The 26,103-nt window shown below is 36.3% G+C and overlaps 1 protein-coding gene across 1 annotated transcript in view; it reads right to left on the bottom strand.

Annotated features, from left to right (window-relative positions):
* Positions 1-757: 757 nt before the first annotated feature.
* Positions 758-26,103, bottom strand: part of LOC150101321 (uncharacterized) — a 338,470-nt gene continuing 313,124 nt past the window's right edge. The window contains exons 12-14 of the mRNA XM_090400766.1: positions 23,326-23,336; positions 13,075-13,224; positions 758-5,048 (exon numbers count right to left, since the gene is read on the bottom strand). Coding sequence (XP_090256892.1) covers positions 2,436-5,048; positions 13,075-13,224; positions 23,326-23,336 — 2,774 coding nt within the window. The 3' untranslated portion in view covers positions 758-2,435. The remainder of the gene's footprint in view (positions 5,049-13,074; positions 13,225-23,325; positions 23,337-26,103) is intronic.

Genomic DNA, 26,103 nt, shown 5'->3' with positions numbered 1-26,103 from the left:
TTCCTTACTATTCCAGAAATGTGGGAAATTGTTATCCTCAACTGTATTAAGTAAATTCATAATCTCTTGTATTTTATTTTTAACTAATCTGTTCTAATTTAGTTTCAGTTCAATAATTTTAACCCATGAACACATGACTGTACACATACAGGGATTTCAATTATATACATGCACTCTACTGTTTCTTTATTCAAATTCCTTATTGTTGTTTGCTGTTTGCACTGATGATGTCTAACACTACGTAAGACAAAATATCTGCATAATAAATTTAATTTTTACTGTGGTACACATGTGATTCTATAGTTAAACATAATTGAATCTCAGATAAATCAAAATCTGAACAATGTGAGAATTACTGTATTTTCGAGAGACGTCAGAATGGGGGAGGGTTAGGATATATTGCTGATGAGAGCAGAACTGCAACTAATGAGAGTAGACATTTGGCAGTACCACTAGGATTCAGTTGTACTCATGAGACAGAAGCCAACAGGACAAGTTTTATACAGTTACTATTATTGGCCTGAGAATGTAGATGAAATATCTTCATCTTGCAGAAAATTTAATTCAGGGAACACAGAGTGAATAATCATGATGGAATATTTTAACTAAGAGACACATAAAAGAAGAAATCATGCATGAAAGAAAAGAAATGGAATGTATGGAACTGCTAAGGGATAATTACCTAGAACAAAGAAGAAAGTATGGTGTTCGATACTTTTTTATTGAATAATGTAATAAAGTATTTATTAAATTGATTCAAAACAATTTTTATTATTATTATACTGCAGATTATTTACACTTTCACTAAAAATTCTGTCCAATGTACATACAAAAAAAAAAGGGGGGGGAGATTTCAGTGTGTGGATGTATAAACAGCAAGAATATTTAAACCTATTTACAAATTTCCAAATATTAAAATACAACAAACAACATTCTGTCAAACGTTTTAACACTTACTTACTCTATAACCATACACTTGGGATTCTCATATAAATAACACTACTTTACAAGAAACGACCTTTCTTAAATATCTCAATTAGCACCCATAGGATATAATATAATATGTGAATTATTACCTAAGCCTTTTGACTTAATTCTATACTGTATTATCTTCAGACTCATCTTTTAAATTACATATAATAAGAAAATATATTCACAAAAGATAATTTGCAGATTCAAAAAACAAACAAATATAAACTGGTGTTTATGACTAGATGAAGCTTTTTATGCTATCAGATTATATGGTCCCATCATATGAAAATAATAATAGTCTCACTAAAGGATTTTCTCTCTGCTGGACACTTACATGCAGTGCATATATATGTGTGTGTGTGTGTGATTTATTGGCTATATTATTTTATTTCAGAAAGAAAAATTTAAGAAGTTTATGATAAATATGGTATTTCATCTGCAAAGCTTGTCACTAAAGCAGATCAGGTAGAATATAATTTTATATGGATATCAAAACTTCAACATGAATGATTTTAATATGTATGTTTGCTGTGGCTTTTGTGCATCAAACATCAAAATAAAAATACATCTTAAGTCTATTAATGTGCGTTCCTTTTAAGTTATAAAATACATAGTCATTTCATTTATTCATATAAAATCTGGATAAAAGTTTGAGGTATATAGTGTGAATATATAAAGAATTTAGATGGACTGTTGTAAGCAAAAAAGTTGTATGCAAAATAATTTCAATATTTATAGAAATTAATGAATGATTATCGAAACATGAAATCATTGACTCTGGCAGTAAGAGCTATAGCTGAACTCAGAAGTTTTAACTAATTGCATCATAAAAAAAAAGCATAACATTTAATGAAAGATAAGTTTACTGATATTGCAGAGAATATGTTATGAAACTGCTATGAAGAATGAAATGGAAATATTGCACAGCTTTAAGTACATAAATCTTCATACATCTAAAAGAAAAGCGAAGGAAAATTAATATTTCTTATTGATTCAGCAAAAAGAAAGAGCTGATTATTTAAATGAGATCTCATTCTCTAATAGGTCTACAGAGTGGGTATTACAATTATAATACAGTACTTTTACAATATGCTACCCTCACAGAGGGAATATTTTTAAGAAAATATACATTTAACTTTTGAAGATTAAGCTATTTCAAGTGTTAAGCCTAACTTTTGTTTTTATTTATTACTAAACATTAGAATAAACTGTTATATCTCGTATCTGAAAGCATACAATCAATTATTTAAAGTGTCTTCTATGGGGGGGGGGAATTAAGTTGGCACTCATACGAAAGAAATAATCACTAATCACTCATGGAGATGTTTGGAATATCAGTAGAATATTTTTCTTCACCTTGGGCCATTTTCTTCTTTGCTGTCACTGAAAATAAGTGCAGAGCTTGACCTCAGTACCAAAATGTAATTCTTAAAATATATAGATGATGCATTATTCATTTAATTTTAATATTTGATATCACTTTGCAGTTTCTTAACAACATGTTTCACCCAGCCTTTCATTCTTGGTTGAGAGTCTTCATCTTCGCTATTTTGGCAATTCTGCAATAGCTGAGCATGCCTAGTTTTCTCTAAGGCAGAGTTTACAGTCAAATGTAGGTGTTTCATTTCCGCCTTTTCACTGTTTTCACTCCCTCCTTGAGAACACCATTTTTCTAGTTCTAGGCATCTCTGTCTAATACTTTTCAGCCCTTCAAGTGGTGGTCCAGAAATATCCTCTTTTGCCAACTTGGCAGTTTCCTCTAAACATCGAAGCCTATCGATAATAGTTTTGTTGACTTTTCTAACACAGATTAATTCCCTATCAGAAGAGCATTTATTGTCCTCCTGTACAGTGTTATTTAAAGATGATAGTGGACTATGTGAAATTAAAAGTTTATTGGTTTCTTCATTGTAAGGCTTGTTTGATGCTGTATAAGAAGCTGAATCAGGTACAGTGAATTCCACATCATCTGGATCACTGTAGATAGCCGAGTCTCTGAAGAGCTCTTCAGAAAGAGCACTTTCCATTGCTTCAAACGATTTCTCATAATAACTATCTCCAGAAGCATCACTGTTGTCTGAAGGAGATTCAATGTGAACTTCAACAAATGCTGTGGCTAAAGGCTTACTTGTTACTTGTGAGTCAAGTAAATGTTCTGCAGAACATTGAGGCACAGGATATTTTTTGTTAGTGAAACAAAGGTTTTGAAAAGAAGCTGCTGTTGCATCTTCAAAATAAGTGCTGGAGCTGTGTAATGAGGTCTGTGAGGAATGATGCTCATAATCTGGTATTCCTAATGTTATATCAGTAATGTCTCCACTACTTCTTACCTTATCACTGTCAGTGGATGAAGTTGCATTTGATGAATCAGACAGCATACTGTCTGGTCTGATTTGTTCTTTTTCTCTTGCTTTTCTCAGAGGAATGAAATTCTCCAACATGCAGTATTCTGATTCAAGAGGTTGAGCAACACGAGCTCCTATGACTGAACTTCCAGGTTTATGAATAGTCATGGTTGTTCTTGTTAAAAGAGGACTGGACATATTCCCTTCTTTTGTGTCAGTTCGTTGTTTTGGTTTTACAACTGAGGTATAGGCTTTTCCTATAGAATGTGCCAATTTGGTACTCAGTACCTTTTTACTAGTTTCATTTTCATTTCCAATACTTGCATTGCTACCTAAAGTGCTATTCGTTTTCTGCAAATTTGAATCACATTTATATTCATCTTCAGATGTACTTAAGCCTGTTAGAGGGATTGCTGGCAATGGTTTCATTCCTGTAATTCGGAAACTCATGTTAGACAATATGTTCTTAAAACTATTATATTTTGATGATGTCTGGCGATAAATTTTGTGATCAGGATGAACTGAATGAATATTTTCAGTACTTGCACTACAAGTTTTATTAGAAAAAAGAGGTGTTAGTTTGTGATTTGTAGGCTGTTCTTTGTTTACTGGAAATTTATACAACTGCTGTCTCTTCGAAGTAGAATTTTCTATATATTGTTCCAGGTCATTCATGACATTAATTTGTGATGCCGGATCTCCACTTAAGGATCTTGAATCATATGTCACTTTAGTACCTTCCAGCTGCATCTTGATATCATTTCCTACATCACTGTGGATAATTATATCAGGATGGTTATTGTCTTGATCTAGTTGAAAACTCTTTGGCAGAGAAATACATTTTTGAGATGTTTCTGCCATGTGTACTTGTTGCTGTTTTAACCAAATTGCAGGAGTAACAGGACTGACATTAGCAGGACTCTGTAAAACTGTTGTTCTAGAGGTAGTGCAGCTCTGAGAATCTTCATATTTTTTGTCAGAGCAGCTTTTCTTTGTTGAGTTAAAGGCTTTAAGCATTGGCTCTCGAAAGGAAGAGGAATAGTTCAGAGTTGGTTGTTTCTCACTTACTGTTCCTGTAAAAGAATGAACTCTGCGAAGTGAAAGATTTTCTTGACATTGAATATCCTCTTTCTCTCCTTCCCAGTCATCTAGTTGCACTGTTCCTAACCTTGTCCACAAATCTAAAAGATTATCATAATTAGCTAATTTCATTTCGAGTTTTGAAGTGGTACTACTTTTGCTGCTAGAGGAAGAACTGTCTAAACTTGCTTTTCTAAGCGAAGATGATGATGGACTTGTGCGAAGCATTTCATTTCGTTCAAACATTTCTGGACTTAATGTACAGTACCCATCATCCAAGTTATCTGCTTTTGGATATCTGTTTCTCTCTTGCCTAGGTGGCATATTTCGAGTGGCATAAGAATTAGCAAAAAAAAAAGTTACATATTCTCCTGACTCATCTTCAACAGTTTCATCTGAGTCATTTCGAAATATCACCGGCGAAGGCTGACATCGAAATATGTTATTCCTTTCTAATCTTTCAACACTGTCCTCATTCTCAGTGTCAGTAGTTTCTTCTAGAATGTTCTGTTTTGTAACTTTTGTGCTTAATGTTCTCTCTTTATTGGTATATTTCAAGCTATCTTGTTTAGAAAATTTTCCTCTGTAGTTTTCCTTTTTATCATGGCCAGTTTGTTTTATGTTCTTGATTACCACTCTTGAATGCATATCCTGGAAAGAAAAAAAAGTGGAAAAAAATAATTAAGGTAGCACTTAACTAATATGAATATTAAAACAAAATAAAAACTTGTTTTGAAAACAAAAGTTTGCATATAATTTAATTCTGGAAATGTAAGACGTTTTATATCGATGTGATAAACTCAAGGTTCAGCAACAAAAATTAGCATGCTATGAATGGTTCATTGGTATATGCGAGACAAGATGGCCAGAATCTGGATAATTAACAACAAAGGAAGGAAATTTCCTTCTTTGCTGAGGTACACCAGAAGGAGTTGCTTTTTTTTTTGATCCAAAGTAATATTAAGCACTGTGTCATAGACTTTAAACCTGTGGATATGAAGTAACTGATATAACGACAAGAAAGAACATATCTTAAAACGTTTTAACCCCCATGTTTCATTAAATTGTAATTGTTTGTTCTTTTTTCTTTAAGAATATATAAGAAGACATGTCAGAGGTTTTGAAGAAATTGAAAGAGACACAGGTGCAAGCCATCATAACATTGTTCAAGGGGAACTGTGCCCTAGCATGTCCAACAGTTGTCAGATGGATGACCAAGTTTAAAACTGAGCATCCTGAAACAACATATGTCCCCAGGTCAGGAAGACCTTCCAAAGGTGATCACACCTGAAAACATCATTGCAGGGCATGTCACGATCCTTAATGATAGATGAATACCAACCAAAAATATTGGGGATATCCAGGGAACGAGTTAGGATCATTATTCACCAATATCTGAACATGCAGAAGCTCTCAGTGAAGTGGGACACCAAATGTTTGAATGCTGACCAAAAGAGAGAACATGTGCTATCATCTCAAGGGATTTGGTGTCATTTTGAGAAATCAGGTGCAACTTTTTGGCTTGTCTTGTGACTTTTGGATCATATTGATGAAACATGGCTTCATCAATATGATCCAGAGAGACCAAACAACAATCAATGGATTGGAGGTCCAAAGGTTCACCACAGCAAAAGAAGTTCCGAACTCAAAAGTCAGCAGGGAAGGTTCTTGCCACTATCTTGTGGATATGGATGGTGTAATCCTTACCAAGTACTTCAAAAAAGGTGAAATTGTTATAGCAGCAGTTTATTCAACAGCTCTTGAAGGAATTGACAGAGGTACTGTTGGGAAACTGAACAGAGGCATGTTGCTTTTGCAGGACAGTGCACCTGCTCACGAAACCCAACAGACAATACACAACTTGGGCTTTCGATATCCGCATCACTATTCACCAGACCTGGCAACATCTGACTATTTCCTATTCCCAAATTTAAAGAAACACTTGAAAGGAACAAAATTTATCACAGATGATGAAGTCATATCTGCAGCTAAGGACTGGTTTGCATCAAAGGAAAGACTTGTTACAACACTGCTGCAAACAATGCAGCAGTGTTGTAACAAGTGTATAACACTTCATGGAGAATATGTAGAATAATGTGTAAGTTACGTGGTTCTATCTCAGTTTCTTCATGATGATTATCACAACTTTTCAGCACACCCTCGTATATCCATTATACAAGTATGTGCACGAACAACCTCATATGATGATCAGGAAGTGGATCAATTTTATGACGAAATCAATAAACTAATCTGTGAAATACCTAAGAAAGACTTTCTAATAGTACAAGACAAATGGAATGCAAAAATTAGAGTAGATATAGGAAGGAATTTTCTCTCTCCTCTTTGTTAGCCCTTGTGGATTAGCAGAAACAAATGACAGAGGTATGAAATTTTTTAGAATGATCTCACTATGACTAACACACTTTTCCTAAATAAAAGGTAATGAAAATGGATCTGGATCTCCCCAGATGGAAGAACTCAGAATCTAAGTGATTATATACTTATAAAAACTAAATATAAAACCTGTATAAATTCATCAAAAATTAGATCTTTCCCAGATGCTGACATTGGAAGTGACCATAATTTAGTCATAGCAACATTTATGCTGAAATGTGGATTTACAACCACAAGAAAATAAGAATACAAAAGTTTAACCTTACATGCCTCAAATCAAATACCACTAAAAATTATTTAAAACAAATATCAATTACTGTCCAGTTTTCAAGGACAGTAATTGAACAGCTGAAAATAATCTAGAAAGAAAATGCAGCATTAATAAACCTTGGATTACCCAAGAAATAGTACAGCTTTGTTATCAGAGAAGATTATGACCAGCTTCATCCAAAAGCTAAGGATGAAGTACATTTTTACCTGTATGTGAAAACATTTTCATGTTTTCAATGAACAGCATGGGTTTACTAAGGGAAGGTCATGTTTTAGCAATTTGTTCACATTCTATAATAAAGTTACCACTGAGCTAGACAAGGGAATGGATACACCATGATACTTTGGGGTTTTGCTAAGGCTTTTGGTGGAATACAGCATTGAAGACTGTTGCATAAATCGGAGAATATGGGTTTAGATTACAAAATATTAGTGTGGATAAGAGGATGACTGAATTACAGATATCAAAAAGTGGGGGAAGTGAGTCTACAAGATTTAAGTTAACAAGTGGTGTACCACAAGGTCGTTGGTCCAGAATCTGTATATTAATGGCATTGGGAAGTATTTGACAGGTGACATAGAGGTATTTGCTAATGATACAAAGATAGGGTAATCAGGGGTGCTGCTGATATGCAGTATTTGCAGAATGATTTGAATAGGCTGTAATTGTGGGCATGGGAAATAGGATATCAGTTCAATGTCAGTAAACGTAAAGGCATGAACTTTGGCATGATTAGATAGTGTCACGTTATATTGGTGAGATTATGCTAGAAGAACCTGATGAGGCTAGGAATCTTGAAGTGTTAGTAGATAGGAAGTTGAAATTCGGAGGCCATGTAGCAAAGACTACAAATACAACTGCAATACTGAAACAAACTTTGACATGTAAAGATGTCATTTACAAGGTCTTGATAAGAACTCACTTCCACTACTGTGCATATGTCTAGTCTCCTAGTTTCCATTGTGATTCTGATATAGCGAAGAGAGAGTGCAAAGGAATACTACAGATTGCGAATTTGTAGACTGCAGACTCTAACAAACAAGAGGGGTGATATGATCGAGACTTACAGGATTTCTGCTGATGGAATTTTTTATTTTATGGAGGGTGGGAAAAGGACAAGAGAACATCCTTGGAAGCCGAGAATGAATTCCGCTACGAAGGGGTTAAGATCTATATTTTTCTCTCATTTTAATCGCATACCAGAGTGGTATGCGATTAAAATGGATTACCACTGGATGATGTTGTATGTGCAAGCAGTGTGAATTAATTCAAGAACAAGTGTGATAGCGTGTGTGTGTGTGTGTGTGTGTAGTATGTGGCCTGCCTTCATGAGTCACTGAACGTCTCTTAAATAATAATGATAATAATAACATGATAGAGTTTTTATTACGATTATCATAATTATTAATTCTCAATTTTTCTTTTTAACTCCAAAAGAAAAAAAATTACAGTATGGAAGGTTCTTTTCTTTTGTCCTGCCATTAACAACAATCCATTATTATACGATTAAAAGACTAGAATATAAAAACATTGTGCAAGTTTACTTTGTCTAATTAGTCTATTTAAAATTAGAGCTACTGTGCATACTGTAATGAACTACATGTTTCTTGCTTACAGTAGTCCCCTGAAATATAACTATGAATGCAAGTTAATCTGGTTAAGTGTTCTCCTAAGCATGAAGGATTATTACACATTGTAATGGAAATAAAATGGAAATAAAACTGAATGTGAGAATTACAGAGGTATTTCCCTACTGAGTGTTCCTGGCAAGATCTATGCAAGTATACTTCAGAAACAGTTGAGAAGAATTGTGGAAGAAAAGCTTGGTGAAGAACAAGCTGGATTCAGGCCAAATAGAGGCTGTCAGGATCAGATCTTCACTTTACAACAAATAGCTGAGAAAGCATGGGAATATAACAAAGATTTTGTCGATTTGGAAAAGGCATATGACGAGGTACCAAGATAGAAGCTATTCAATACGCTACAGTTATATGGTGTCAATGGGGCATTATATCAAGCAACACTTAGTCTTTATTTGAGTTGTAAGTCAGCAGTTAGAATTGAAGGAAGTACAGGAAGGTGGTTTAATGTTAAATCTGGTGTGAGATAAGGATGTACATTATCACCTCTGTTATTCATTATCTATATGGATCACATTATGAAGGAAAGTGGTGTTAAACATAACAAAATTGGAGATGTTAATGTCAGCTCTTTGCTTTATGTGGATGATGTTATACTTCTAAATAAATCCGCTACAAGTCTGCAAGATTCCCTGACTAAATTGAATAACTGTTGTAATAGATATGGTATGAAGGGCAGCAATAAAAAGACAAAGACAATGAAAATAGGCAGAATCATTGAAAATGTCAACTGTGTTGTGAATGGAGAATCTGTGAAACAAGTAAAACATTTCAGCTACTTAGGCACGAATTTTACTGAAGATGGTAAATTAACTATAGAAATAGACAACAGAATCAGCAAAGCTGGTATGGTGGAAAGTCAATTGAATAAATTCATATGGAATAAGAGAGAAATTAGTCGGAACACTAAATTAGCTGTATACAAGACAGCGTTCAAACCTGTTTTAACTTATGGATCTGAGAGCTGGGTCAGAAGTAAAACACTTGACCAAAGACTAGAGACCGCAGATATGAGAGTCCTGAGAAAGATTATAGGCATGAACAGATGGCATCAATGGCAATATCATATTAAAAACGAGGATATTAGGAAAGAACTTGACATTGTCAGCATCCAGGAATGCGTTAGCAGAGCTAATCTCAGGTGGTATGGTCACTTAAACAGAATGGGCGAAGAAAGATTAGCAAAACAAGTGTTCTCTCCCAGGTTGGCAGCAAAACAACCCAGAGGAAGACCAAGATATAGGTGGATTGATATGGTACAAAGTGCCTTAGATGATAGAAATATAAGATCTGTTAATGTTGGAGTCTTGACAAGTAACAGACTGATTTGGAGGAAAATTGTAGATAGGAAGTTAGTAATGATGTAATTTTTTTCATGTAGTACTATCATATCCTGTGCACCCCTTGAGGGTACATGGCAAGAATTTGATGATGATGATGAAATGGAAATAACTGATGGTCTATACTTCTTATCCATTTTTTTAAACTAATTACTATTTTTTTTTATATTAAACACCCAGAGATCATAAAACGTATAACACAATAGTGCCATGTGTTGGTAAGTGGTTAAGGAAATAAAAGGAACCTATTAACAAGTTTCATGAATAGCTGGGGTCATAGTCATCATGAAAAACAGTATGAGGAAGGCTGAACAAAAAAAAAATATAAGATAGGAGGAAAATGAAATGAAGGAATATGAGGAGGTGGTCTTATATGTTTGGAGTTGAACTGCACATGTTTGCTGACCAATGACTATTTTTACATTATTAGAAAGGCAAGTAGAGGAATGGTAATGGATGAAGTAACATCATAAAAAAAAACATAATGCATAAATAGAACACACTTATGAGAAAGGGACTGGAGGTGTGAGTGAGTGGGTGGGAGAGAGAGGAAGAGGCAAATTTCCCATTTCTGTATGCAATCATGAACTCTTAGGAAGATTTTGGGTTTACCACCCCATATATGAGAACAATATCATAGGTTGGTTGGATTTGGGATTTATAATGTGTTAGGAGTTGCAGAAGAGATGTAGGTTTTGAATGAAAAAAACCCACTGTTTTTTGGAGGGCGAAGGGTCATGGATGCGATATGTTTATACAAGGATGTGGATGTGAAAATAATTCCGAGAAGAGAAAATTGATCTTCACTGGAAATCAGAACATTATGAAAAGTAAGACAGAGTGAAGTAGGATATTTCTTCTTGGTGATAATATAGGGCTGTTTTGACAGCATACAAATTCAATAGATTATTTTCACCACACTTGGAAATGGCGAGGAGATTAGTGTTTAAGATTGTGGTTTTGGAAGATCTTAAGCTTGATAATTTCATTACTACAAAGTTTCTCAAATGAAAAAGAGGAATAAAGTGTACTGGCATCAGCAAAACTACACAGTGTGCCCATTAAGTAATGAGATTGATTCCTTACTGGACAGCCCTTTGAATAAAAGTAACAAACATGCATATAGTTTTGACAGCTAGTGTGTTGTAATCGCAGGTGCAACTTTCGAGTCAGGTGACGCAGCAGTTTTTGTGTGGAAGTAAGAGTGTGTGAGTGGAGCATGTCAGAAGTTGCATCATGGAGCAAAGAACTGTGATAAAATTTTACTGTAAATTAGGAAAAACTGCTACAGAAGTGTACCAAGACCTAAAAAAAAGTTCATGCTGATGACTGTCTGGCTTTTCAATGTTTAAAGAGGAGAGCGAGTCCCTGGAGGATGAACCATGCTGTGGATGGCCAGTTTCTGTATAGATGAATGAAAATGTGATGACAGCTAGGGAAATCATTGTCCATGACAGGCGAATAACCACTAGGCTACTCACTGTACAACTTGGTGTAGGTAAGGAAACGACCAGATTAATCTTAGAAAGAGATTTGCACAAGAGGAAGATTTGTTCGAGATTTTTGCCACACATATTGACACATGAAAGAGAGAGAGCACTGGGTTGCATTTAGTCAAAATTTCATCCATGCAGTTGATCAAAATCCTGATGTGTTGCAAGGAATTGTCACCAGTGATGAAATTTGGCTATATGGAAATTAAATGGCAGAGCATGGAATGGTGTGGAACGTCCTCTCCCTGGAAGAAAAAAGTCAGGTTGCAAAAATCATGTGACAAAACAATGGGCATTGTTTTTTTCAATGCTGCTGGAATTATCCACTGCAAATTTGTTGCTGAAGCACCACAGTGAACAGTCAGTATTATTCAGGAGTAATGCAACATCTGTATATGCCCATATGCGACGTGTCAGGAAAGAACTGTTCTTCCATAACAAAAACTGGTTTCTGTTGCATGCCAATGCACTTATACACTGTGTGCTGCCTGTACAGCAGTTTCTAGCTTCGAAGTCAATCTGTGTGATCGAACATCCTCCATATATTTGCGAGATTTGGCTTCCTCTTTCCAAAGATGAAGTGTGCCTTGAAAGGGGAGTGCTTCTGCAACACTGAGGACATCCAACATTGTGCAATCCAGACATTGACCAAGGTTCCCATTCAGTACTTCCACCATTCCTCTGAATGCCTGTCAATTCCAAATATATTTCTTTGTTTTGATATAATAATTGTTATCTCATAACTTAACGAGCACACTATGCATGAATAGGATTTGAAGAGAGAGTGAGAAAGATCACTAATGTATAGGAGAAAGAGCACAGAACCCTGGAGTACTTTAGCAATAAAGAAATCTGATGAGAAGAAACCATCTATCACGATCAATCAGAGAGGAAACGAGTAATCCAATTGGATTTGATAATCCAGACTAATTTGATATCGAACTATTGAAGTAAAAGTGGAAGGATGAGAGTATTTTAGAGTGCCTGCATGCATGTATATATATTGGTATTGTTCCTGAAGATGCTGGTTTGACTTTAGTGAAATTATTTTAGTTATAATATCAATGTTGTTATCTCCTGACTAAAAATACCAATATGATTGCTGTAATGCTATTTTTTACTTATGTAGAAAAAAAATATGCTGTCGTTTAGATTAACTAAATCAGTGTGGAATTTCTGGAATTGAGATATAAAGACAGATTGAGGGAAAGCAAACTGCGGAGCCTTGTGAACAGAAGGAGGGGGGGGGGGTATGATTGAAATATAAGTTAGTGAGGAGTTGTTACCAGATTAATTTGCAGGAGATTTTTCATCAATAGAGGGACAAGGGAAGAACAAGAAGCTATTCCTGAAAGTATATAAGGAGGATATGAGCAGGGTCTTTTCATTGATAATGGCTGGTGAATGAAATTTGTTGCTTGAGAAGGTAGTGGGTGTGCAGAAATAACTATGAATAGGTTTAAGACTTGGTTCAATAATCTTTCCCCATATACATTTATAATTATACATTTAGTTTTATACATTAATGAAAGCACTCACTGCTGGTAGTGTTTGGTTTACAATAACAGAAGGAACAACATCCACACTTGCTCTTCTCCATCTTCCTTTGACTACAGTCTCATCAAGATGAGTGCTTGAATCATGACTGGCACTCCTAAATTTGCGAGGTGAATTCTCAGTAGAAAAAATCTATAAAATATAAATGATTATATATAGTATAAATCTACACACAGAGAAAGTTCCATGAAAAAGTGCTAAACTGACAACACAATTTTACTTCAGCATCAACAATTTTTAGTGGAATTCATTAAACAGTTTGTTATTTATCTTTCCTGCTATGTCCCTTAGGTTAAATTAACATTCCTGAAGCAGGAATGTGGTTGTGCAAAGTGGGCAGTGCACACAGGCAGCCAAATTAAGGCATGGCTACAGGTAATTCCTTTGATTACAAAATGTAAATTAAAAAAAAAAATCATAAAAAAGAAATTATTCATCAAAAGAAAAGTGGTATAATTTATTATTCAGCAAGTTGAATATCTCCCTTATTATCTGTCCTTACAGTATTTTGTTGATATAGATGTAGCAGGAATAGGATTATAATCAAAGAGATAGAGACCATATTGCAAAGTACTTAGTCTCTACTATGTTGCAAATTATTATTATTATTATTTATCCTGACCTCCATAGAGTCACATGACTCATCATGGGAGTTCAACACAAAGTCTTTCATACCACTCCTTAAAATCATTCACAGTCTGCAAGTTGACCACTTTTCAGGCAATGCATTCCATGCTCCTAACCACTCTCCATGCAAAAAACTTACTTCTTATCCTTTTACTCACCACCTCTTTTGCAATTTCCAGGGTTAATAAGAGTTAATGAATATCACATTGCATAGATGTCTACACATCTTTAGGAAATAACGATTTTTCACTGCTGAGTGCAAATTACTTTCCTGCTTACTGGAAGCCTTGAAGTGACAGGTTTCTAGTTTGGTCTCTGAAATAAAATTCTCAGTTCATGTCATCCTTACAATCATCCTGCCCACTTGTGGGTAGTGATGCCATTAAAGTCACATGAATCAGATACTGTAGGCTAGTGGAAAATCCTCCAATATCAGACAAGAACCCCACTAATTTGAAATAGTGCACTGGAGTATGATGAATCCTTAATCAACAAAAGTGAACTCTTCAGAGATCATGTCTATTTGTGTTGGTATTTCCCAACACAAATCATTCCAAAGATTTGTGTTTGGTATACTACTGATTAATTTTTTAAAACATTACTTTTTCTATTCACATGGATAACACTAGACAAAAAAAAAAAAAAATTCTCCAATGCTTAATTTGGTCAACTGTTTATGAAAATGATAGTCAAAAATTTGTAATTTTTTTTATCTTCTAATGTTTTGATTAATATTCAAAATACATAACCTAACTCATATAGCTGTATAGGTTATAACAGCATTTTATAGGTGAGATTTGCATTAAAAAAATAAACAAATAAAATGGAACAGTGACAAAGTTATGTAAGTGTTAATGATGGGAATAGGCATTATCATGGAAATGATTATGAGGAGAGAAAGATTTTGACTCTGTGTTTGTCTGGTTTGGATCAATCAAACGTGAGCAAAGATGTCTGCCTATATAAAGCACTAGAGAAGAACAGGGATCTGCAATTTGTTCTACTGTGTCATGCAGACTATAGAAAAGAGTATACAAAATAACATGCAGGTAGTTTTGATGCCTATATACTAATGCTAGAGGTATCAGAAACAAACGGTAGAGTTTGTTGCCTTAGTCAATATGTTGACCTCAGATTGTAGGCATTGGTGAGACCTGACAATCAGAATCAGACAAACTGATTGGTATCAAGTATAAAGGGTACAGTACTTTTAGGAAGGATAGACAACAGATGAGAGGACATGCTGCTAATGATATTAGATGACTCGAATCCAGTTAGTGTTGAGACCTATGATTATAGTACTACTACTAACAGTATTTCGTGCAGCAGTGAGGTGGAATCTACAAGATGGGATGTTGTACATACCTGGTGGATCAGTTGCTAGTGATGAAGAAATGCATCACCAAATAGAAAAGATGAGGGCGAAAAGAGTAATCAAAATGGGAGACTTTAATTATCCAAATATTGATTGGGTAGCAGAAGAATGAAAATGAATTTAGTGAGCTGTTGCAGGACAACTTCCTCAAGCAGCATGTGATACAGAAAGAACTTAATGTCAAAAAGTGATTACAGCGTCAGAGGGCATTTCAGTGAAGACTTAACTATTCTGCCTCCAACTGGTGACAGTGATCATGCAATACTCACTTGGGAAGTAACTAAGTTTGTGAATGTTCCATTCAGAAAAGATTACATGTTGAACTAAAAAGCAGGAAATTATGACTAACTGAGGAGTATACTGAGTTTTCAGTGGAATGGAATTGGTTGCTGGATGGGAAGAATATCGCCAGCGCATGGGAAGCACTTAAACAATACGTATTGATGCAATATCAGAATGTGTCCCGAGAATTCAAAGAATAAATAGGGCAGCATTAAAAATTAATGTATAATCTTATTAACCAAGAGATTCGTAAGAAAAGGATGATGTGGAAGGAACAATGTGTGCTTAAGGATGATGTCTTATGAAAATTATAAGCAGCAGGCTAAAATAGTCAACTGTTGTACAGAAGGCAATATCTGAGTATGGAAAGAAACTGGCTCTGCATGCTAAAGACAACCCAGAAGAATTCTATCGATATGCTGCAAGTAAAAGAAATAATGAATATTATTATTATTATTTCATTATTATGTAACAATAAATCCTCCAGAGAGTCCAAAGACTCATCGAGGGGGGGCATCTACTCTACAAGTTTCATTCTTCACCAACTGCAACTACCTTTATCATCTACACTAATGCCATATACTGCAGACCACCATCGCTAGTATTTTCGCAGACAATCACAAATATCCATGTCCACAGTAGTATTCAAACCTGCGGCCTTTTGGCTGGAGAGCAGATACGCTAACCACTTGGCTAACCAGCCGGCCTGGTTGGCCGAGTGTTAGATATGAAAGAATAACTCTTCTAAATGCAGATGGCATGAAGGTAACAGATGCAGAAGAGGTTGTTCAACTAATGAGTGCCCATTTTGTTAAAAGCTATCAACTTGGTGTATGCAACATTAAGCTCACTGCTACCTCTTCACTGGATGAAGAAATTCAGGTGTATGAGGATGAAGTATTATAGCTGTTGCACAAACTGAATAAGAATTTGGCAATAGGGACTGATGGGATATCAGCACGTGTGCTGAAAGAGTGTTCAGCTGAACTGGCTATCCCTTTGATCAGGTTGTTTAACACGAGTCCCAGAACAGAGAAGATTCTGCAGGAATGGAAAGAATCTATGGTAATTCCATTGCATAAGTGTGGTACAAAGGCTGATGTATCCAATTATTGATCAATTAGTATCTCAGGAGTAGTGGTGAAGATTTTGGAAAAATTGGTTAGGGCTTGCATTCAGAAATGGGTTAATAGTGAATCTCTACTTTGCAATGAGCAACATTGCAAAGTAGAATTAGTTGCTAAAACATGACCTTCTAAGGGAAGGTCATGTTTTAGCAACTTGCTCACATTCTATAACAATGTTACCATTGAACTAGACAAGGAGAATGGATACACCATGATACTTTTGGGTTTTTTACTAAGGCTTTTGACAGAATACAGCATGATAGACTGTTGCATAAATTGGAGAATATAGGTTTGGATTATGGAATATAGCCTACGTAGCTCAGTCATTATAGATGAAGCCCTCTGGTCAGAAAGACCTGGGTTCGATTCCTGTCATCGACATGAGGAACCTTTATCTGGTCTCTTTCAATGAAAGGTGAGTTAGCTGGTCTCATACAGAAGTAGGTTTTTTTCCACCTGGAAACTCGGGTTTTCTGTCCTCCAGAACAGGCATACTGGCTCAGCGAACACACGCACTGAGAAGCATTACGGTGAAACTTCGATACTATAAAGGTAGAAGAGGAAAGATTAAGAAGAAGAAGAGATTGTAGAATAAAATTAAGGGGATAAAAATCCCTTATTATTTTACAACCAGTATGCTGTAAAATGCTGTAAAAAAACTCTTAGATCGTAGTTTTCGATCTCAGAGTTTTGCATATTGGCTGTAAAATAATAAGGGATTTTTATCCCCTTAATTTAATTAACTTCATCAGAAAAAATAGCCGTTTGGCTTTTTATCTAAGATTGTAGAATATGAGGATGGCTGACTGACAGGTATCAAAAAGTGGCATATGGGAGATGTGAGTCTGCAAGATTTAAGGTAACTAGCGATACCACAAGGATTGGTGCCTGGTCCACTGTTATTCAGTCTGTACATTGATGATATTGGGAAGGATTTGACAAGAGACATACTGCTATTTGCTGATGATGCAACTATAGTCAGGAATGCTGCTGATATGCAGTACATGCAGAATGATTTGAAGAGTCTGGAATTGTGTGCATGGGAAAATGGATATCAGTTCAATGTTGGTAAATAAAGTCATTCACTTTGGCATGATTAGATATCCAATGTTGTATTATGTTGGTGGAATTATGCTAGGGATCTTGGAGTATTAGTAGATAGGAAGTTGAAGTTCAGGGACCATGTAGCAAAGATGTAAATACAACCTCAAAAGATAATTGCAATGCTGAAATGAACATTCACATATAAAGATAAGAATATCATTTTCCCTCTTTACAAGACCTTCATAAGACCTCACTTGGATTATTGTGCACAGGTCTGGTCTCTTGTTTCCATTGTGATTTTGATATAACGGAGAGATTGCAAAGGAGATTTAAAAATTATATCAGGATTATGGAATACTGATTATGAAGACAGATTGAGAATTTGTAGACTGCAGACACTAGAAAACAAGGAGAAAGAGGGGTGATATGATTGAGACTTACAAACCTCTGAAAGGGTGGGAAAGGACTAGAGGGCATCGTTGGAAGTGGAGAATGAATGCCTCTAAGAAGGGGTGAGGTCTAGATTTTTCTCTCATAGGGTGGTATGATTGGAATGGATTGCCATTGGATGTTGTGAGTGCATAGATGCATAGAAGAATAAGTATGATAGCTGGTGCTTGTAGTATGTTGCCTGACTTCCTGAAGGTCTCTCTTAATAATAATACCATCCTGTCTTATAAGCATCTATCTCACACCATATACTCTCAAAGCTATTAGTTTTATTCCACTGATATTCTCCACCCTGAGAAAACACGTTTCATTTCTCATCATGACCAGCAATCCACCACTTTGTGTATCCCTATCCTGCTGAAATATGCTATAACCATTCGATTTCTATTCCAGTTAGAACTCAGTTAACCAAGTTTCTCTGATATCAACAATGTTAGGAGAGACTTAGTCAATTAATGCCACAAACTCATTTCATTTATTCCTAATGTATACAGAAAAACGAGTATATAGCCATTATTACTCACCTCATATTCCACCTGGCTCTGTAATATAGTATACACCCTCTCATTTTGCAAGCCAATTTCCCCCACATGAGGCATTCTAGTTTCCCTGTCCTGATGTAGACTCGCTCAGCAAGAAGACAGTGTCTCCAAATGTAATGCATCTCTTGCATACAGTTCTCTTCCATACTCAAATGCACTCAACATATCCGCATATTCCAAACCTTACACATTGTCACTATCATCTCATTCATTATTACTGCTCTTCTTCTCCACATGACATTATCATACCAGGGAAACACACTCACCATCTTTCATCAGACACATTTCTGATGCACTATCCCTAACATCAAACCTTGTGATACACATTCCACACTACTTCTCAGGTCATTTGTACGAACCATTACTATCATCTTCTCTACATTTTCGCCTTTCTTCCCTGCCATTGCCACATTCTCTACTGATCCACCAGACAAGTATCCTCTGACACTCTACTCTGCACATCCTGAAACATGGAATCTCCTTAAATGATACTCAAAACAGATTCATTCATCCTTCTTTCACTGGCATCTCTGACTCTTTCGACTCCCAATCTCTCTTTCTCCTCCCTTCCTCTCATCTCTTTACCCTTTGCTTCAGCACTCTCTCTTGGCTTTCTCCAAGTTTCTCTCTTCCCATTCTCTTGCCTTTGTCTCTCCAATGCTCTCTGACACACTTCTCTTACACTAGCCAGCCTCTCCAGCCTCCTAATATCTTCATTCACTGTCAACTCAGTTTTCATTCTTTCCATCTCCTGTCTTAGCAATTCTGTTTCTCTCTCCACACATCTTGCTTTCAACTGACATTCACACACAATTATGACCATCTTCCTCTGCTACATTGCTCTAAGTCAAAGTCACACATATATCTTTCACATTGCTGAAACTCCACTGCTGTTAAATTCTGATACTGAAATATCTCTGAGTGCTTATCACTGCCTACATTTCATGCAGACATTTCCATATTTTTAAACAACAGTATGTGTAAATATTGCATGGTTAGCAAGTTATGAAATCATCAATTATGCTACAAATAATAACTTGCTTATAAATGCCATTCATTCATTCATTTCGTATGGTGATTCAACGGCGGTGAGCCCCTTTTATGAGGAGGTACGGCACCACCTCAATTCCCCCTATTTTTATCTGGGCTCGGGACTGGCATAGCACAATTCAGACCTACGGCTGGAGGGATTGTCGTAAGTATTCCTGACTGTATCCATGTGTATTCACGGGACTGGTTTGCCTGCTTGCAGGATGAAAAACAAGATAAACTAGGGGAAAAACCCTGCTGTCCACACCCAAGACCGACTAACTTGGCTATGGCTGAGGAAGATTCTTAAGCTCCTCACGTCGTCGTCGACGAGAATCGAACCTAGGACACTCCTTCGTCAGGCATATGGTTGTGAAGCGCATAGTCACTAGGCTAACTGCACAGACTGTAAATGACATATATCCTGTGAACTGATTGAGGATCTTCAGTTGTTTGCTAATGATGCAAAGTTGGGGAGAATTAGAAGTAGCACTACTAATTTTAATTCCTTTCAGGAAGATGTGAATAGACATTTGACGTGGACAAAGCAGTGGGGTTGTAGTTTTAATATTATTATTATTAATATCTGATCTCCATGGAGTCAGAGATTCATTGTGGGAGATACGCACTATTACACACAATGCTCATTGAAACATGCCTTAAACTCATTCAACGTGTCTACATTCACAATACACTCAGGCAATGCATTCTACTTACCAACCACTCTCCATGCAAAACCTTCTCCTCACACCTCACACCCTCCTTATACAGTTTCCAACGATGGCCTCTTGTCCTACCACCCTATCTCATTCTATGAAAAATATCTTCCATGTTAACCTGGTAACAACCCCTGACTAGTTTATATGTCTCAATCGTATCCACCCTCATCCTTCTCCTATTCCCAAGGCTTTGCAGTTTACATTCTCTCAATCTGTCCTCATACTCCACATTCCAAAGACCACCTTTGTGAATCTTCTCTGGACCCTTTCCAAAATATCCTCATCACAATGAAAAACTGGCGACCAAATTTGTGCACAATAATCCACATGAGGCCTGATCAAAGCCTTATACAATGGCATCATAACCCTCTTTATTTCTGCATGTCACGGCCCTCGGCATCATTGCCATTATCCGATGTGACATCTTCATAACTTGTGCAATGTGGTCCCTGAATTTCAGGTCCTTGTCCACCACCACTCCCAGATCTCTCATCTCCTCTACCTCCTTTAAAGTTTCCCCATCAAGTGTATACTTTGCATTCCATTGTTGCTTACCAAATTTCAAAACCTTACACTTTACAATATTGAATCGATAGTTCCACCTACTTGCCCATTCATGCAATTCATTCAAGTCCTCCTGTAAGACCATAACATCTGCTTGACTCTGCATTGCTCTCTCTCTCTTCCCAATTTTGCATCATCTGCAAACAGCTCTTATCACTAGTAAAAGTCATCCCAATATCATTAATATACAAACTGAACAATAATGGTCCCAAAACTGACCCCTGCAGTACACCATTAGTGACCTTCCTCTTTCGGGATACTAGACCTCCATATACAACTTTCTTATATACCTATCAGACAGCCAGTCACTGATCCAACTCAGAAGTCTGTTATCCAATCCCATCTGTTTCAATTTATTTAACAGCTTGTGTCGCAGTCTATCAAAAGCCTTTGCAAAATCTAAGTACACCACTGTATACGCATCTCCCCTGTCCAAAGTATTTGTCACCTTGTTATAGTACTTAAGTAAGTTAGCAAAACATGATCACCCTTTAACAAACCCATGCTAATAACCACAGAGAATGCTGCTGTTATCAATCTATTTCTGTTATCCTACTCCTCACCAATCTCTCCAGTACTTTCAACACAACTCCAGATATACAGATTGGCCTATAATTTGAAGCTACAGCCTTATCACCACCTTTATGCAGTGGAACAATTTTACCTACTTTCCACTCCCTTGGAACCTGAGCTGTTGTTCCAATTGCCTGGAACATTCTCTTAGACATGTGGTGATATGTCATGAAATCCTATCACCTTATTGACATCAAGGTTATTTACTTCCTCAAATACCTCCTGCTTACTCAAAATTAAGCCATCCTCTCCTATGTCCTCTACACTTAAGTTCCTCATGATTCCACCCTGATCAGGATGAAACATCCTTATAAATTGATCACTGAATACCTCAACAATATCTTTTACAGCAGTTACTTTCCATCCTTCCATTTCTATTCCCATTAGGATATCATCTTCATTCAACCATGTTTCACTTGTTCCAACGATTTTGGGGCATTGATTAAACTCAATCAGTGAAACCATTTCATCTCCCTTATTTCTGATACTTCTGGCATTTGTAAATAAATTCAGCAGTTCACTTTTAGGAATATAACAAGTCCTACTCAAGCCACCTGTTGGCTGTGATTTCTCCACCACACCTATCCTTGCCCAATCACCTTTAGCACCGCTTACCACATATATCCGCTTAGTCTCAAATTCTCCACCCACATCCCTATCTATTCCATTTGTATGCTGATCATCCCCATACATATATTCACTACTTCTTCCAACATCCACTCTCCCTATGCTATGTCTCCCTCTCCACCCCAGCTCCCCCATTTACCTGTTCTCTCTTCATCTCTCAGACTACCACTGTTTCCATTACCAAGCACCTCTGTCTCTTCAATACCACTCTCCTGATCTTTCACTTCATCTCTTCTGATCTCTTGTTGCATCACTCACTGCACTTCCATCAAGCAAATACTTTCTCTAGTGTACTCACCCAAAGCCATTCAAATACAATCAATCACGTCTATATAATTCTATTCTATAATTCTATTCAAAAATATGCCATACATCCACAAACTGTACTCCCTTCTACTTACACAGATCTGCTAGCATATCCTTCATGATTCTGGCTCTCCATCTCAACTCATCATTGTCATACCAATACACAACCACTAATTCTCTTTCTCATTTCCTCCTCAAGTCCAAAGTATGAATTATCTTGCTCATTCTCCCTCCTGGATAGCAGACTTTATAAACTCTCTTACTGATCAATCCTCTAACTGTGGAATATCTATGCACTGCTATTTTTGAATCACTCATCACGTCTTTTACCCATTTTTCTTTCATTCTATTCTTTTGCACACTTTCATTTGTTTCCACTAAATGTCTAATATTCCTCATTTCATTTTGATTAACTGTTTCATCAAATCTTATATTCTGACAATTTCACTCTCTGTCGCTACTGCAGTATTGCTAGCTCTTGTTCTGCCACACCTTACTGCCATTTCCTCATTTATTCTTCCTTTTGCTCTCTTATCACTTATTTTTGTTACTATATTCTTGCGTTCTTTCACTCTCTCAGTCTCACTAGCTTTTGTTCCATTTCAATTTGGTAAATAATTTTAAATAATTATTTAAATAAATATAATTTAATAAATAAAGCAACATTTAGATAATTTTATTGGAGAGGGGGATGGACTTTGTTCCCATTGCTTGCTGATTGTTAAATTCTCTCACAGCAGGCTGTTTTTGGTCAATAGGCCAACTGTATATAGCAGCAAAAAAACTACTAAAGTTTCTATACATATTTGCTAGCCAGCAAATTTGCATAATGAATTCTCAACAGTAAATTTAAAGGACATTTAAAAATAAATATATAAATATACTTCCTTTTTTCTAGCTGAAAATCTTTGAGAAGAAAATGTAAAATAATTTCAGTAAATCAGGAGATGATGGTGATGGATGCTTACCTTCTTGGTTCCTATCAAGAAAATAAAACAAAAGATGAAATTATAGTATTATATAAGATAGCATGATAGAAATTTGTTTATAATGAAATATTTAAAATCAATAAAATTATGCAATTATTGTTATATAGAAAACCACTCCCAGTAGTCCATGGACAAACTTGCACCCACACACACACACTACCCTGAGTTGAATTCATTAACAGACAGTGCACTCATCACTTCTGCTTCCAGTTAATTTCACTTATTCATTCACTAAACAAGAGAAGAATTTAATATAATAAATTTAGTTTAATCCTTTATCCAAGTGTGAGCAAACAAAGTCTGCGCCTGAAAGTATCTTCAGGACTGGGGTAAGGTAGTACAACACCGGGCAACTCGTTGCAAAGGTGGATCAAGATAACATCACTCCTATCTCAGTATCTCCCATAGTGCAAAACACATCTCCTTGCAGATATATATAATGTTATGCATTAAGGGAAGCGCCACTACCTAGACTAGTTTCGACCTTTATTGAGGTCTCTTCAGTGGGAGCCAGGCCCAGACGTGGATATACCAGGCAGAAGCAATAGCGAGGTCATCTTTACCTATAGGAGTTGCCAAAAGGTGTGCCACCTTTTTATTAAATTACTCTGGATTTAGAGAAAGACGTTGAAAGTTTATTTTTCACTTGGTTAGACTATAATAAATTTAGTTTAATCCTTTATCCAAGTGCGAGCAAACAAAATTTGCGCCTGAAAGTATCTTCAGGACTGGGGTAAGGTAGTACAACACCGGGAAACTCGTTGCAAAGGTGGACCAAGCTAACATCACTCCTATCTCAGTATCTCCCATAATGCAAAACACATCTCCTTGCAGATAAGTATAATGTTATGCATTAAGGGGAGGGCCATTACCCAGACTAGTGTGGTTAGCAAGGACATCCTCATATCCTTGCTAACCACACTCCTACTCAACCTCCAGGGATAACCAGAGCATCAAATTATAGGCCTATCTGTGTGTCAGATGTTGTTTTGATAAAGGGAGGTCATGTTTTAGTAATCTACTTATTACAATAAGGTGACGGCTTCGTTGGACAGAGGAGAGGGATACACAATAGTATACTTAGATTTTGCAAAGGCTTTTGATAGATTAAAGCATGATAAGTTGATAGTCGAACTAGAGCAGATGGGGTTGGATATTAGATTAGTGCGTTGGATTGGAGACATCTGATAGGTATCAGCAAGTTGTGTATGGGGGAGCAATATCACGGAAGAGGAAAGTCACTAGTGGTGTGCCTCGGGGATCTGTTTTAGGGCCATTGCTGTTTAACCTGTATGTTAATGATATTGGCAAAGATCTGGATGGGGATATTCAGTTGTTTGCAGACGATACAAAGTTGGGACAACTATGAAGAGTATACAGCAGATGTTGTGGCCTTGCAAGAAGATTTGAATAGATTGAGTGAATCATCACAGGAATGGGGATGCCAGTTCAATGTTGCAAAATGTAAGGTTTTAAAATTTGGAAAACAAAGATGGGATGTAGAATTTATGTTTGGTGGAGATATATTGTTGCAGGTGGAGGAAATAAGAGATCTTGGAGTGATAGTGGATAAGGATCTAAAATTTAGAGGACACATTTCCAAAATTGTGAGGAGGACGCTGATTTGTAGAAGTAAGGAGATTCTTGTTCCATTGTATAAGGCTCTGATTAGCTCACACATGGACTACTGCACACAGATTTGGTCACCTGGTTTTCAAAAGGACGAAGAGATGTTGGAAAGGGTCCAGAGGTGACTGACTAAGTGTCTGATCTCTGGAATGTCGAATATGAGGAAAGGTTGAGAAGAAGCAATTCACAGAGTCTACTAGAGAGGAGGAAGAGGGATGATATGATAGAGACCTACAAGTTAGTAAGAGGTTGTTATAGGATCAATTTTGAAGAGGTTTTACAGAAAACAGTGGGAGATCAGGAGAGAACCAAAGGTCATCCCTAGAAGCTGTATAAGGAGGGTGTGAGCAGGGAAGTGAGAAGCAGGTGTTTTGTATGCAGAGTTGTGAATGATTGGAATGACTTGCCTGAGAGGGTGGTATCAGCACAGAATTTGAGTGTGTTTAAGGTGCAGTATGATGAGATTGTGTGTGTGTGTGTGTGTGTGTGTGTGTGTGTGTGTGTGTGTGTGTGTGTGTGTGTGTGTGTGTGTGTGTGTGTGTGTGTGTGTGTGTGACAAAAGGACCTCCTTAATGAGCCTTTGACTCCATGGGGTCTTAGGGTGGTAATAATAGTAATGAAAATAATTGCTCTTATGCTGTGTAGCAAGTTTTTTTTTTTTTTTTACTTTGTCAGAAAGTAAATTATACTTGACAAGAAATTATATTCTTGTTTTAAACCTTTACCGAAGTGATAATTCACACACAAGAGTTTCTGCATGAATTAACTTCACATCAAATTTTAATTAATTGTCTCTATCTCATCACATACCATAACCCCTTTTGGACATGTATATTGCCATGCATTATGGATGGATCACTCAGACCAGTTTCGACATTAAAACAGTTTATTTTCCAATTGTTACAAAAACTGAGTGATCTAAAAAGATCGTCAAATGCCTGCCACATAAAGCCATAATGCATATTGCTGCTATTATTAATGCAATATTAAGATATCACTACTTTCCTGCATGAAGAAAAGTAGCAAATATAATCCTAATCCCAAAACAAGGAAAAGCTGCTTATCTTCCCCCAAACTATTGCCCAATCAGCCTGTTTTGTGCCTAGGAATAATATCTGAGAGGATAAT

This window comes from Typopeltis vanoorti, chromosome 11 (genome assembly GCF_054136105.1).
Source record: "Typopeltis vanoorti isolate ZY-2024b chromosome 11, IOZ_Tvanoo_1.0, whole genome shotgun sequence".
NCBI lineage: Eukaryota > Metazoa > Arthropoda > Arachnida > Uropygi > Thelyphonidae > Typopeltis > Typopeltis vanoorti.
This window is presented reverse-complemented; position numbering and strand designations above follow the sequence as displayed.